Source organism: Bufo gargarizans, chromosome 3 (assembly GCF_014858855.1).
Source record: "Bufo gargarizans isolate SCDJY-AF-19 chromosome 3, ASM1485885v1, whole genome shotgun sequence".
NCBI classification, from domain to species: Eukaryota; Metazoa; Chordata; class Amphibia; order Anura; family Bufonidae; genus Bufo; species Bufo gargarizans.
Genome location: NC_058082.1, coordinates 567,470,833 through 567,485,832, shown reverse-complemented (window position 1 = coordinate 567,485,832; position 15,000 = coordinate 567,470,833). Strand labels below are relative to the sequence as shown.

At 46.1% G+C, this 15,000-nt stretch overlaps 1 protein-coding gene across 2 annotated transcripts in view; it reads right to left on the bottom strand.

Moving 5' to 3' along the window:
• Positions 1 to 15,000, bottom strand: part of SLC37A1 (solute carrier family 37 member 1) — a 79,253-nt gene that overhangs the window by 57,350 nt on the left and 6,903 nt on the right. For both annotated transcript variants that reach the window (XM_044284298.1, XM_044284299.1), the window contains exons 2-5: positions 8,903 to 8,993; positions 8,450 to 8,531; positions 6,137 to 6,266; positions 5,973 to 6,051 (exon numbers count right to left, since the gene is read on the bottom strand). In XM_044284298.1, coding sequence (XP_044140233.1) covers positions 5,973 to 6,051; positions 6,137 to 6,266; positions 8,450 to 8,531; positions 8,903 to 8,958 — 347 coding nt within the window. In that variant the 5' untranslated portion in view covers positions 8,959 to 8,993. The remainder of the gene's footprint in view (positions 1 to 5,972; positions 6,052 to 6,136; positions 6,267 to 8,449; positions 8,532 to 8,902; positions 8,994 to 15,000) is intronic.

The following is a 15,000-nucleotide window of genomic DNA, read 5'->3' as shown; positions in this document are numbered from 1 at the left end:
TTTGTGATTTTGGGATGGCTTTTTTTTTTTTAAAGGTAAGGGGTGTGCCTCTGGAGGAAACGAAGGGCGGGCTGCAAACATCAGCGGTCAAGCCGCGACCGGAGTGTTGCAGAAAATCCAGGTATGACCTCTTATTATTAACTTATCTTCTAAGATCTTAAGCCCAGTCCAATTACAGACCTTAGTAAGGGGATTGTCATTTAGTCCGAGATCACATTTCAATAGCTTCCAAATGGACAATTCTTTAGAAGAGTAAGACTAAAAGCCCATTTTGCTACATCTGAAGATACTTCCCTGTCCAGAGATGATATAGTGAGAGATCAGGACATGGCTACGAATGAATTTAAACTGACTGATCTCAGACAGACTTAAGAGCAGGTATATGTCTCCAAAAAACCTGCACCCAGTGGAAACATATGTGCACCTGGTTATCAGGGATGCACTAATTCTGATGGATTCCATCAGGAAAGGGGAGATTTATGTGACACACAACACCTCTGCACAGGAGAAACAGGCTATCCGGTCCCTAATTGACTATCGAGCCGGCAGATAAGGGGGGGATCGATGGTTATCATGGACAGATGGGATTATGTTAGAGAAGTGATGATACGTATATGGTTTTAGACAATGATCCAGTATTTAAAATCAAACACTAAATTTCCACCGTTCTCCAGCATTATGCATCTTTGGGGGTGAAAAAAGTGAAGAGTGAATTCTTGATAACTCAATCTCCTGTGAACCAGCGTTCTATACACTCCTCAAGGTCCATACAACACTTACAACCCCCCCAGGTCGCCCTATAGTGGCATCAGTGGGCTCTATTTTATCCCCACTAGCGATAGTCCTAGAAAAAGCCCTATCGCCCTTCGTTAAGAACACTGCATCTTTTCTATTGGACACATCTCACTTTCTGACCATAATATGAGAGTTAGGCAGGGTTCCCAAAGAGAGCTGGTTGGTCACGATTGATGTGGTCGGTCTTTATAAAAGGCGATTCCTTCCATCACCCGTATACAGCCAGAACGTTTACAATCAAAGGTATTTTCACCTTCTGCCACAATACACAATCAAGTCTCCCTGCGGCTTGGCGTATATCGGTGAAACTATGCAAACAGTAGGAGATCTGTAAGCACAAATCTAATATCCGTACTGGCACTTTGCTCCGACCGTCTGACGTCACTACACGATGGTATTTAAGTTTGTAAGTTAGAACAAAATGGTAGTTGATGAAAGCTGGATGAGCCGAAACGCGTCTATTACTCTGAGATATCGATATCATAATAAAGAATACATAAACTGAAGACTCCAAGCGCCTGCTGGGATTTCTTATCTTAAGTCTGTCCAGGACATCAAGGATCCAGCTCTACTGCCATCATGTATCGTGTGGACACACACAGGGCCAGCACCAGGTGTCATGGTGGGAGGTGTCATTATGTCCCATGGCTGCTTCCATCTGGTACTGGTGGCGGGAACATTGACCAGCCTTCAGTGTATCTAGGACATCATGGATCCAGCTCTACTGCCATCATGTATCGTTTGGAGACACACAGGGCCAGCACCAGGTGTCATGGTCGGAAGTGTCATTATCCACAATAACCATTTCTGTCTGATATTGGGAAGAAAACATTGACCAGCCTTCAGTGTATCTAGGACATCATGGATCCAGCTCTACTGCCATCATGTATCGTGTGGAGACACACAGGGCCAACACCAGGTGTTATGGTAGGAGGTGTCATTATGTCCCATGGCTGCTTCCATCTGGTACTGGTGTCGGGAACATTGACCAGCCTTCAGTGTATCTAGGACATCATGGATCCAGCTCTACTGCCATCATGTATCGTGTGGAGACACACAGGGCCAGCACCAGGTGTCATGGTGGGAAGTGTCATTATCCACAATAACCATTTCTGTCTGATATTGGGAAGAAAACATTGACCAGCCTTCAGTGTATCTAGGAAATCATGGATCCAGTTCTACTGCCATCATGTATCGTGTGGAGACACACAGGGCCAGCACCAGGTGTCATGGTGGGAGGTGTCATTATCCACAATGACCATTTCTGTCTGATATTGGGAAGAGAACATTGACCAGCCTTCGGTATATCCAGGACATCATGGATCCAGTTCTACTGCCATAATTTACAGTGTGGAGACACACAGGGCCAGCACCAGGTGATGGTGGGGAGCACAACTATCTACTATGGCCATTCCCATTGGTATTGTTGGAAGAGTCATGGTGTGGGCATCATCAGTTACCATGGCTCTGTCTGTCTGGTATTGATGGGGGGGAACATCCTGTTCAGGCCATCTTGAAACCAGTCCTACTACCATTTTGACTTAAGGAGACATGGTGTTTCAGCAAGATAACACCGCCATACACTGCCCGCACCATGCAGCCTGCCCTTCTGGGTCTCCAGCCGCTTCCCAGCTCCATCACCAGAACTCTCCCCATAGAGAATGCCTTGGACTGAATGGGGCACTGGAGCTTCCATATACAGCAGCCGACAACCACCTTGAACTACGGCTCAATATGGAAGAACATGTCATGACAACAAGAGGATATCCAGCATCTATATGACCACAGGATACCCAACCTCTGTCTGACCACTACCACCACAGGAGGATATCCCGCATCTGTCTGACCACAGGAGGATATCCCGCATCTGTCTGACCACCACCACAGGAGGATATCCAGCGACTGTATGACCACAGGAGGATGTCCAGCATCTGTATGACAGGAGGATATCCAGCCTCTGTATGACCGCCACCACAGGAGGATATCCAGCATCTGTATGACCACAGGAGGATGTCCAGCATCTGTATGACCACAGGATACCCAATTTCTGTCTGACCACTGCCACCACAGGAGGATATCCCGCATCTGTCTGACCGCCACCACAGGAGGATATCCAGCATCTGTATGACCACAGGAGGATATCCAGCAACTGTATGACCACAGGAGGATGTCCAGCATCTGTATGACCACAGGAGGATATCCAACATCTCTATGACCACAGGAGGATATCCAGCCTCTGTGTGACCGCCACCACAGGAGGATATCCAACATCTGTATGACCACCACAGGCTATACAGCATCTTTATGGTCGCCTCCACAGGAGGATATCCAGCAACTGTATGACCACAGGAGGATGTCCAGCACCTGTATGACCACAGGAGGATATCCAACATCTGTATGACATGAGGATATCCAGCATCTGTATGACAGGAGGATATCCAGCATCTGTATGACCACTGCCACCACAGAAGGATATCCAGCATCTATATGACAACCGCCACCACAAGAGGATATCTATCATCTGTATGACAACCGCCACCACAAGAGGATATCTATCATCTGTATGACCTCTACCACAGGAGGATATCCATCATCTGTATGTCCACCACAGGAGGATATCCAGCTTCTGTTTGTCTGCCACCACAGGAGAATATCCAGCATCTGTATGATCGCCTCTACAGGAGGATATCCAGCATCTGTATGTCCTCCACCACAGGAGGATATTCATCATTTGTATGTGCTCCACCACAGGAGGATATCCAGCTTCTGTATGTCCTCTAACACAGGAGGATATCCTGCTTCTGTTTGTCTGCCACCACAGGAGAATGTCCAGTGTCTGCATGATCGCCACCACAGGAGGATATCCAGCATCTGTTTGATCACCAACACAGGAGGATATCCAGCATCTGTATGACCACAGGAGGATATCCAGCATCTGTATGACCACAGGAGGATATCCAGCATCTCTATGACCACAGGAGGATATCCAGCATCTCTATGACCACAGGAGGCTATCCAGCATCTGTATGACCACAGGAGGATATCCAGCATCTGTATGACCACAGGAGGATATCCAGCATCTGTATGACCACCTCCACAGGAGGATATCCAGCATCTGTCTGACCATCACCACAGGAGGATATCCAGCATCTGTATGACCACAGGAGGATATTGTCATGGTCTTACCTTCTTACTGTTCTCCTTCGTTTGACATGTGCTGGCGGCCATCTTGGTTTCTGGGTTTCTTGTAGCCTCCCACCCTGCGGCTTCTCCTTCCCACTGGGAGGAGCTGGATGCCTAGCTCATACATATAGGAGGTCTGTGGCTTCAGTTCCTTGCTTGGTCCTCCTGTGTTCACATGCTTCTAAGACTGCTGCTGCTTCTGGTTTCCGATCCTGGCCTCGTCTGACTACCCCGTTGGTTCCTGATCCTGGCTTCGTCTGACTACCCTGCTGGTTCCTGATCCTGGCTTCGTCTGACTACCCTGCTGGTTCCTGATCCTGGCTTCGTCTGACTACCCTTCTGGTTCCTGACCTCTGTCTACGCAAGACCCTGCTTCGGTTTAGCCATCCGTTTGGACTTTTGCTTACGGCTTGTTTTTCAATAAAGCCTTCTTATTTCCACTTATCTCTTGTTGTACGTCTGGTTCATGGTTCCATGACAGATATCCAGCATCTGTCTGACTATCACCACAGGAGGATATACAGCATCTGTATGACCACAGGAGGATATCCAGCATCTGTATGACCATCACCACAGGAGGATATCCAGCATCTGAATGACCACAGGAGGATATCCAGCATCTGTATGACCACCACCACAGGAGGATGTCAAGCATCTGTAAGACCACCGCCACCACAGGAGGATATCCAGCATCTGTATGACTACCACCACAGGAGGATATCCAGCCTCTGTATGACCACAGGAGGATATCCAGCATCTGTATGACCACCACCACAGGAGGATATCCAGCATCTGTATGACCACCACCACAGGAGGATATCCAGCATCTGTATGACCACCGCCACCACAGGAGGATATCCAGCATCTGTATGACCACAGGAGGATATCCAGCATCTGTATGACCGCCACCACAGGAGGATATCCAGCATCTGTATGACTACCACCACAGGAGGATATCCAGCATCTGTATGACCACAGGAGGATATCCAGCATCTGTATGACTACCACCACAGGAGGATATCCAGCATCTGTATGACCATCACCACAGGAGGATATCCAGCATCTGAATGACCACAGGAGGATATCCAGCATCTGTATGACCGCCACCACAGGAGGATATCCAGCATCTGTATGACTACCACCACAGGAGGATATCCAGCCTCTGTATGACCACAGGAGGATATCCAGCATCTGTATGACTACCACCACAGGAGGATATCCAGCATCTGTATGACCATCACCACAGGAGGATATCCAGCATCTGAATGACCACAGGAGGATATCCAGCATCTGTATGACCGCCACCACAGGAGGATATCCAGCATCTGTATGACTACCACCACAGGAGGATATCCAGCCTCTGTATGACCACAGGAGGATATCCAGCATCTGTATGACTACCACCACAGGAGGATATCCAGCATCTGTATGACCACCACCACAGGAGGATATCCAGCATCTGTATTACCACCGCCACCACAGGAGGATATCCAGCATCTGTATGACTACCACCACAGGAGGATATCCAGCATCTGCAAGACCACCGCCACCACAGGAGGATATCCAGCATCTGTATGACTACCACCACAGGAGGATATCCAGCCTCTGTATGACTACCACCACAGGAGGATATCCAGCCTCTGTATGACCACCACCACAGGAGGATATCCAGCCTCTGTATGACTGCCACGACAGGAGAATATGACGACAGAAGCATATCCAGCATCTGTAAAATTGCCACCATGCCAGATGGACAGCCTGTATGGCAGCAAGGTAATGTGACCACAACACGAGCAGTTTATACTGTCATTGGCATTATGTTCTCTAGGTGATTTCCACTAGTTATATACTGTACACTCTTTATATACCAAATACATACATACACTCTTACCTTAATACACTGACCATAGCCACTTATCTGATGCAGGACATTCATACACACTCATGGTATACACAAAGGACGCACACAGCAGATACTGTATCTCCTCCGTTACCTCAGGTACATCCCCACGGCGTACGCACACAGGAAGGAGTAGTCCAGGGCCCCAAGCAGCTGCTTATAATTCTTCTTATCTGAGGGAAGGTGATCAGACTCTTCAGACATTTCATACAAGGCAGGAGAATTCACAACTTCCGCTAAGTAAGAACCAGAACTTACCGAATGGCGCCCAACCGCAGCGGGAGGCATTGTGGACCGTGGACGAGGGCAGGGGCTTCAAGATGACAAACTCCTTGTAGCTGTGTGGTTCAACCTCATTGGGCTCTGAGCAGTGTTTGTGTAACTCTCCCTGAAAAGAGAAACCAATATCATGTAATAACCCAGCAACTATCTGCTCCGTCCTCATCTAACCAGCCCCTAACTAGTCCCAACTGGTAGTCTAAACCTTACCATCAATCAGGACTAGTGTCCATCCCATCTGACCAGCTCCTATCGTTTCTCTGAACCTTCTTTTCTAATCCATCTAACCAGCTCCTAGCTTGTCTCTGAACCTTCTAGCTATATCCTGACCATTATTTCTAATCCATCTAACCAGCTCCTAGCTTGTCTCTGAACCTTCTAGCTTTATCCTGACCATTTCTAATCCATCTAGCCAGCTCCTAGCTTGTCTCTGACCCTTCTAGCTTTATCCTGACCATCATTTCTAATCCATCTAACCAGCTCCTAGCTTGTCTCTGACCCTTCTAGCTTTATCCTGACCATCATTTCTAATCCATCTAACCAGCTCCTAGCTTGTCTCTGACCCTTCTAGCTTTATCCTGACCATCATTTCTAATCCATCTAACCAGCTCCTAGCTTGTCTCTGAACCTTCTAGCTATATTCTGAGTATTTCTAATCCATCTAGCCAGCTCCTAGCTTGTCTCTGAACCTTCCAGCTTTATCCTGACCATTTCTAATCCATCTAGCCAGCTCCTAGCTTGTCTCTGACCCTTCTAGCTATATTCTGAGTATTTCTAATCCATCTAGCCAGCTACTAACTTGTCTCTGACCCTTCTAGCTTTATCCTGACCATTATTTCTAATCCATCTAACCAGCTACTAACTTGTCTCTGACCCTTCTAGCTATATTCTGAGTATTTCTAATCCATCTAGCCAGCTCCTAGCTTGTCTCTGAACCTTCTAGCTTTATCCTGACCATTTCTAATCCATCTAACCAGCTCCTAGCTTGTCTCTGACCCTTCTAGCTTTATCCTGACCATTTCTAATCCATCTAACCAGCTCCTAGCTTGTCTCTGACCCTTCTAGCTTTATCCTGACCATTTCTAATCTATCTAACCAGCTCCTAGCTTGTCTCTGACCCTTCTAGCTTTATCCTGACCATTTCTAATCCATCTAACCAGCTCCTAGCTTGTCTCTGACCCTTCTAGCTTTATCCTGACCATTATTTCTAATCCATCTAGCCAGCTACTAACCTGTCTCTGACCCTTCTAGCTTTATCCTGACCATTTCTAATCCATCTAACCAGCTACTAACTTGTCTCTGACCCTTCTAGCTTTATCCTGACCATTTCTAATCCATCTAACCAGCTCCTAGCTTGTCTCTGACCCTTCTAGCTTTATCCTGACCATTTCTAATCTATCTAACCAGCTCCTAGCTTGTCTCTGACCCTTCTAGCTTTATCCTGACCATTATTTCTAATCCATCTAGCCAGCTACTAACTTGTCTCTGACCCTTCTAGCTTTATCCTGACCATTTCTAATCCATCTAGCCAGCTACTAACTTGTCTCTGACCCTTCTAGCTTTATCCTGACCATTATTTCTAATCCATCTAACCAGCTACTAACTTGTCTCTGACCCTTCTAGCTTTATCCTGACCATTTCTAATCCATCTAACCAGCTCCTAGCTTGTCTCTGACCCTTCTAGCTTTATCCTGACCATTATTTCTAATCCATCTAACCAGCTCCTAGCTTGTCTCTGAACCTTCTAGCTTTATCCTGACCATTTCTAATCCATCTAACCAGCTCCTACCTTGTCTCTGACCCTTCTAGCTTTATCCTGACCATTTCTAATCCATCTAACCAGCTACTAGCTTGTCTCTGACCCTTCTAGCTTTATCCTGACCATTTCTAATCCATCTAAAAAGCTACTAACTTGTCTCTGAACCTTCTAGCTTTATCCTGACCATTATTTCTAATCCATCTAACCAGCTCCTAGCTTGTCTCTGACCCTTCTAGCTTTATCCTGACCATTTCTAATCCATCTAACCAGCTACTAACTTGTCTCTGACCCTTCTAGCTTTATCCTGACCATTTCTAATCCATCTAGCCAGCTACTAACTTGTCTCTGACCCTTCTAGCTATATTCTGAGTATTTCTAATCCATCTAACCAGCCACTAACACGTTAATGACTGTTAACTAGATAGATTGCCCTAGTAGTGCCACCTGAGACTTACCTGCTAGTGCTCACCCCTATGTAGCCCCAGCTAGACTCCTTCCCCATCCCATAGTCACCACATCTCACCCCAACATACCTTAACTATAGTAATTGGCTTCCTAGACAGATGGAAGCTGCAATAGAGCAGATAGGTGAGAAACAAAACCAGAGCTCGAAACCTAAGGAGAGCAGAAAGACAACATTAGAAAGTTTTAGATCAACTTATGTACAACGAGTGATGTGTGCTGTGATTCTGGAAGGTTCTACACCTTAACAACTCGGAAATTATGTATAAATAAGAACCTAGAAGCGCTAACCCTCATCCACCAGTCATAACCGGAGGTGGGAAGCCCAGGATGTGGTTGGGTAGAAGACCAATAGGTGGTAAAGTGTTTCCTTGGGAGATATAAAAGGTTTACTGCTGTGTATAAGTCATGGCTAGTACCCACCCTCTGTCATATCACCTCAGTACTGCTACCTAGAAATCATATGGGATTTTAATTATATGTGGTAGAAGCTAAAGGTCTAGAGAAGACAAGGGAGAACTTACCACTGGTCCTTAGAAAACGACAGGAAGAAGCGGATCCCAGGAGGCAAAGTGGCCATTTATTGTCCAGTGAGGGGAGAAGAGGAGCGTCCAGCTGTAATAGAATAAAAAGACTCTCAATATCCTGCGTTACCCCAATACCGACACCATATAACCCCAATATTAATCTCCAAACATATACCCCAAAACTGATCATCATGGGACCTATACCCCAAAACTGATCATCGCCGGACCTATACCCCAAAACTATTCACCACAAGATCTATACTAGTGTTGGGCGAGCATACTCGGCCGAACACTTTTTTACTAGAGCATCGCGAGCAGTTTTTTTCTGAAAAAAACTGCTTGGGGGGATGATAGGTAGTGTCCTAAATATGTACAGGAGTTTTGGGAGGGTAAACATCTGGAAGGATGCAATACGACCTACCCAAGACACCTCATACTTGGCCAATTTGTCAAGATCCTTCTCTAGGACTTTTAACAGTGGGACATAATTTGCCATGAATAACTTCTTAAATGACGCTGTAAGTTTTATCCCCAGGTAGTCAATTTGACTGTTTTGCCAGTCCAGATCGAAACTATCCTTCAGCTTCTTCATCTCATCAGGAGGGATATTTATTGGGAGAGCCTGAGATTTAAGAGCATTCAGTTTGTAGAATGAGAGATCTCCGAATCGGGTTATGACCTCGATAGCAGCTGTTAAAGATGTTTGAGGATTTGACAACGTCAAAATAATGTCGTCTGCATATAAGCTAACTTTATGTTCTATACCCCCTATATCAACTCCCTTCATATCAGAACACTGGCGAAGGGCCTGAGCTAAGGGCTCTATAGTCAGAACAAATATCAAGGGGGACAGGGGACAACCCTGGCGGGTACCATTACTAATATCAAACGGGTCCGAGAGTGCCCCATTGACCCATACTCTGGCACTTGGTTGGGTATAGAGTGCCCTGATAGCCGCCAGGATTGCCCCCGTAAATCCCATCTTCCCCAGCACCGAGAAGGCGAACCGCCAACTAATGCGGTCAAACGCCTTCTCGGCGTCTAGGGTAACCAAAAGCGTTGGAAATTTCACTTTCTGGACATAGTCCAGAATATTTAATGTCCGCCTGGTATTATCCTGTAACTGCCTACCTCTTACGAATCCCACCTGGTCCATATGGACAAGAGTTGTAATGCAGGGGACCAAACGACTTGCCAAGACTTTTGCGTAGATCTTTGCATCTGTATTTAATAGCGAAATCGGATGGTAACCCCTTACATCATCCGAGGGAGGGTCCGTTTTTGGGATGGTGACTATCCTCGCCTCCAGCATCTCTTTTGGAGCACGACCGGTATTCACCATTTCCCCAAAAATCTGACATAGATAAGGAGAAAGTTCCTTTTGGAATAACTTATAATATGTGTTTGAAAAGCCGTCTGGTCCTGGCGCTTTATTATTCGGTAATTTCACGATAATTTCAACAATTTCCTGCTCTGTCACTGGGGAGTTTAATTTCCCTAACTGAGCCTCAGTAAGACTTGGAAGGTCAATAGAGTCCAGGAACTGATCTATGGCCACCAAGTTTACAGAGGACATATCCGGCGGGGATTCTAAATTATAAAGGGTTTTATAAAAGCCCTGAAAGGAATTCGCTATGCCTTGTGGATCGATGATCTTTTTATTCGTCAGTTTTGACGTTATATAAGGGATCTTATTTTTAGTAGTTCTCTCCCTTAATCTACGGGCTAGCAATTTCCCTGATTTATTATCCTGTGCATAATATAGTGCACGGGTCTTTTTTAGATCATTCTCATATCTATAAAGTAAATGCTCCTTCAATTGGAGGCGTAGATTCTGCAGTTGAGTTCCTACAGTGACAGAGGGGCTCATTTTGTTACTAGATTCCAAGGCCCTGATCTGTAGAGTCAAAGCGGTTGTCCGTTCCTCTCTCTCCTTCTTTGCTCTACATCCAGCCTTAATGAGCAAACCTCGCATATAAGCCTTATGGACATTCCAAAGAGAAAAAGGATTAGACACTGATCTCTCATTGATACGAAAGAATTCCTTTAGGCCCTCCTGCAGTGTTAACCCATATTTAGGGTGTTCCAGTAAATATGTGTTATCACGCCAAAGAAAGCAGGGGGGTCTATTGGAATCCTCGCCAATTGTAAGGGTGACAGGCGCATGGTCAGACCATGTAATCATCCCTATGGTCGAGCACACTGCTACATTTAACAAATGACGATCTACCAAAAAGAAATCAATCCTGGAATATGTTTGGTGGACATTTGAAAAAAAGGAGAAATCCTTTTCTCCATCATGATGAAATCTCCACACATCGTAGAGATCCTCTCTCAATAAGAGGGAGTTGAGACCCCGGATGGACCCTCCAACCCCAGATGACGAATCCATGACTGGATCTAATATAGAGTTGAAGTCTCCACCCCAGAGGATCAAGCCCCTCCTAACAGTATTCACCTTAGTCACTAAATTACGTAAAAAACTAGTTTTTTCAATAAAAATATCCCTATTTGACTCCCTACACTATCTTTCGCTTCTGCTCTCCAGCTCTCCCTGACTAGCACTGAGGCAAACACATGTCATTGGGTGCTTTATGGCACCCGATGAGGCGTTCCGACCAGCCAATCACTGTAATGCCAGTAACCAACATGGCTACGGCATTACAGTGATGACAGTACTTACCTGCACGTTTATTGGCTGTGTCGCAGCCAACAAATGTGCGGGGTGGAGACTTGAGCATCGTGCTCGAGCACACGCGATGTTCGGCCGAACACCGTGATGTGCCGAGCATCGCGATGCTCTAGTTTTTTTCAGAAGTTTTTTTCAGAAGTGTTCCAAGCTGATTAATGCATTAATTTGGAAACGACATAAACCTAGAATAGCAACTGCAATAATGCAGAGATCTAAACTTCGAGGTGGACTAGGTCTCCCGAATATCTATGAGTATTTCTTGGCCTCGCAGGTATCACAATTAAGGGAATGGTGGGTAGGCAACCAGGTGAAACAATGGGTACATATAGAATCAATACTATCCCCTGGCAGGAATTTAAAAACCCTCCTACTCGCGGCTCTTTACCCGACATTCAATTGGCCACCCCTCCCGACGTTAGTACGCATGGCTTTGGAAAATTGGCGTCGATTCCATAGATTATGTACTTTGGGGTCTGGACCCTTTCCGCCCAGCGCCCCAGTAACTGTACTTAATTTCCTTATTCCGAATATTTCGGTGTCGTCTTAAGCGCTGGGCGGATTGGACCTTCTCTCCAAACTATTTATCTCGGACACCCTTTGCCCTTTATTTTCATAAACGGTTCCTGATCCCACACACAGATTTCCATAAATACCTGTGTATCAGACATTTTTTTAAAGCTAACTGTCCGTTTAATCTGGTGTGCAATCGGGAAGTGTTTAGTTTGTGGTCAGTGGCTCCGCCACAAGGTACACGATTGAGGCCTCTGTATATGATGATGGGAGATAAGGGATTATTCGTCAAAACGACACCATTGGTTTCCTGGGAAAGAGATTTGGGGTTGGAGTTCACTGATGAGCAGTGGTCTATGGCCTTCACCTGTATAAATAAAAATATCAGATGTGCTCTACATTATGAATCCCTGATGAAGACCACACTAAGGTGGTACTATACACCGGATCGCCTGAGCCATATATTTCCCGACCTTTCATATCTATGCTGGCGGGGATGCGGCGATAGAGGCACATTGTACCACATTTTGTGGTCTTGCCCGAGGCTGCGGGATATCTGGAGGGCTACATTCTCTCTTGCCTCGGATCTACTGGGCTTCCAGCTCCCGCCATCTCCCTCATTGGCTCTTTTATGGATTGATTTGGTTTGGATACCATGTGAGGGGAGGGTGGTATTGGGACACCTTTTTCTTTCAACCAAACTGGCCATAGTAAAAAAATTGGAAATCACGGTATGTTCCTTGCCTAACGGAGATCATCCGTAGGCTAAATTCTACTTATATACATGAGCGTGCGCTGGCGGGAGCCGGAGAAGCGGCCGCGAGGTTTGAGAGAGAATGGGGCATATGGAGAGTTTCTCCGCTCGCTTTACCATCCCCCGATTGACATATTTAAGCACATTTAATATATGGTCGATCCCCTGCTATATAAAAGTAAACCTGTGTAAAAATTGCCTAACGATTGCACTGTATGTTTTTGTGTCTTTTTTATGTTTTTCGTTTTGTCTAATTTTGTTTGTTTAGTATTTTATTGTGGTATGTATATCGGCTAAGCTACTGTCGTTAACGTGACCGTGTATGGGGCTGATTGTGTAGCCGTTTGTCTTTTTTATGTTTAACAATGTATGTTTTTTTCTAAAAACTAATAAAATATGAAAAAAAAAAAATAAAAAATAAAAATTGTTAGAGACCCAAAAGTCATTTTTAGGACTATTGTTTTGTCTGGCTGCCATATATATTATTAGCTCAACCTGCGCTAAATTGCGTGCAATTGTTTGGCCGCTGCTGACAGTGACACAACCTCTGCTACATCTCTTGTGTTACATTTGCGCTGTGAAATTTAGCGCAATTGTTTGGCCGCTGGTGGCAGCGACATTACCGGCACTACATCTCCAGTATTACATTCGCCCATCCTAAATATCTGTGACATTCAGTGTAATTTTTTTGCGCATCCATTTACAAATCCTACACTACTGTACGTGTGACATAATTGCAAGCATATATACCATTTAATATGAAGAAGGCGAGCAGTAAGGGACGGGGCAGTGGCCGTGATGCTGTTCAGTGTCCATCCACAGAGGAGTGGTGCTGTGCAGTGTCCGTACAGAGAGGAGTGGTACTGTGCAGTGTCCGTACAGAGAGGAGTGGTACTGTGCAGTGTCCGTACAGAGAGGAGTGGTACTGTGCAGTGTCCGTACAGAGAGGAGTGGTACTGTGCAGTGTCCGTACAGAGAGGAGTGGTACTGTGCAGTGTCCATCTTTACCATCTTTACCATCAATATAGACCATCACTAGATCTATATTCCCAGAACAGAATCAGAGGAGTGGTACTGTGCAGTGTCCGTACAGAGAGGAGTGGTACTGTGCAGTGTCCATCCACAGAGGAGTGGTACTGTTCAGTGTCCATACACAGAGGAGTGGTACTGTGCAGTGTCCATACACAGAGGAGTGGTACTGGGCAGTGTCCGTACAGAGAGGAGTGGTACTGGGCAGTGTCCGTACAGAGAGGAGTGGTACTGTGCAGTGTCCTTACAGAGAGGAGTGGTACTGTGCAGTGTCCGTACAGAGAGGAGTGGTACTGTGCAGTGTCCGTACAGAGAGGAGTGGTACTGTGCAGTGTCCATCTTTACCATCTTTACCATCAATATAGACCATCACTAGATCTATATTCCCAGTACAGAATCAGAGGAGTGGTACTGTGCAGTGTCCGTACAGAGAGGAGTGGTACTGTGCAGTGTCCATCCACAGAGGAGTGGTACTGTTCAGTGTCCATACACAGAGGAGTGGTACTGGGCAGTGTCCGTACAGAGAGGAGTGGTACTGTGCAGTGTCCGTACAGAGAGGAGTGGTACTGTGCAGTGTCCGTACAGAGAGGAGTGGTACTGTGCAGTGTCCGTACAGAGAGGAGTGGTACTGTGCAGTGTCCATACAGAGAGGAGTGGTACTGTGCAGTGTCCGTACAGAGAGGAGTGGTACTGTGCAGTGTCCGTACAGAGAGGAGTGGTACTGTGCAGTGTCCGTACACAGAGGAGTGGTACTGTGCCGTGTACATACACAGAGGAGTGGTACTGTGCAGTGTCCATACACAAAGGAGTGGTACTGTGCAGTGTCCGTACAGAGAGGAGTGGTACTGTGCAGTGTCCCTCCACAGAGGAGTGGTACTGTTCAGTGTCCATCCACAGAGGAGTGGTACTGTGCAGTGTCCATACACAGAGGAGTGGTACTGTTCAGTGTCCATACACAGAGGAGTGGTACTGTTCAGTGTCCATCCACAGAGGAGTGGTACTGTGCAGTGTCCATACACAGAGGAGTGGTACTGTGCAGTGTCCATCCACAGAGGAGTGGTACTGTGCAGTGTCCATACACAGAGTAGTGGTACTGTGCAGTGTCCATAC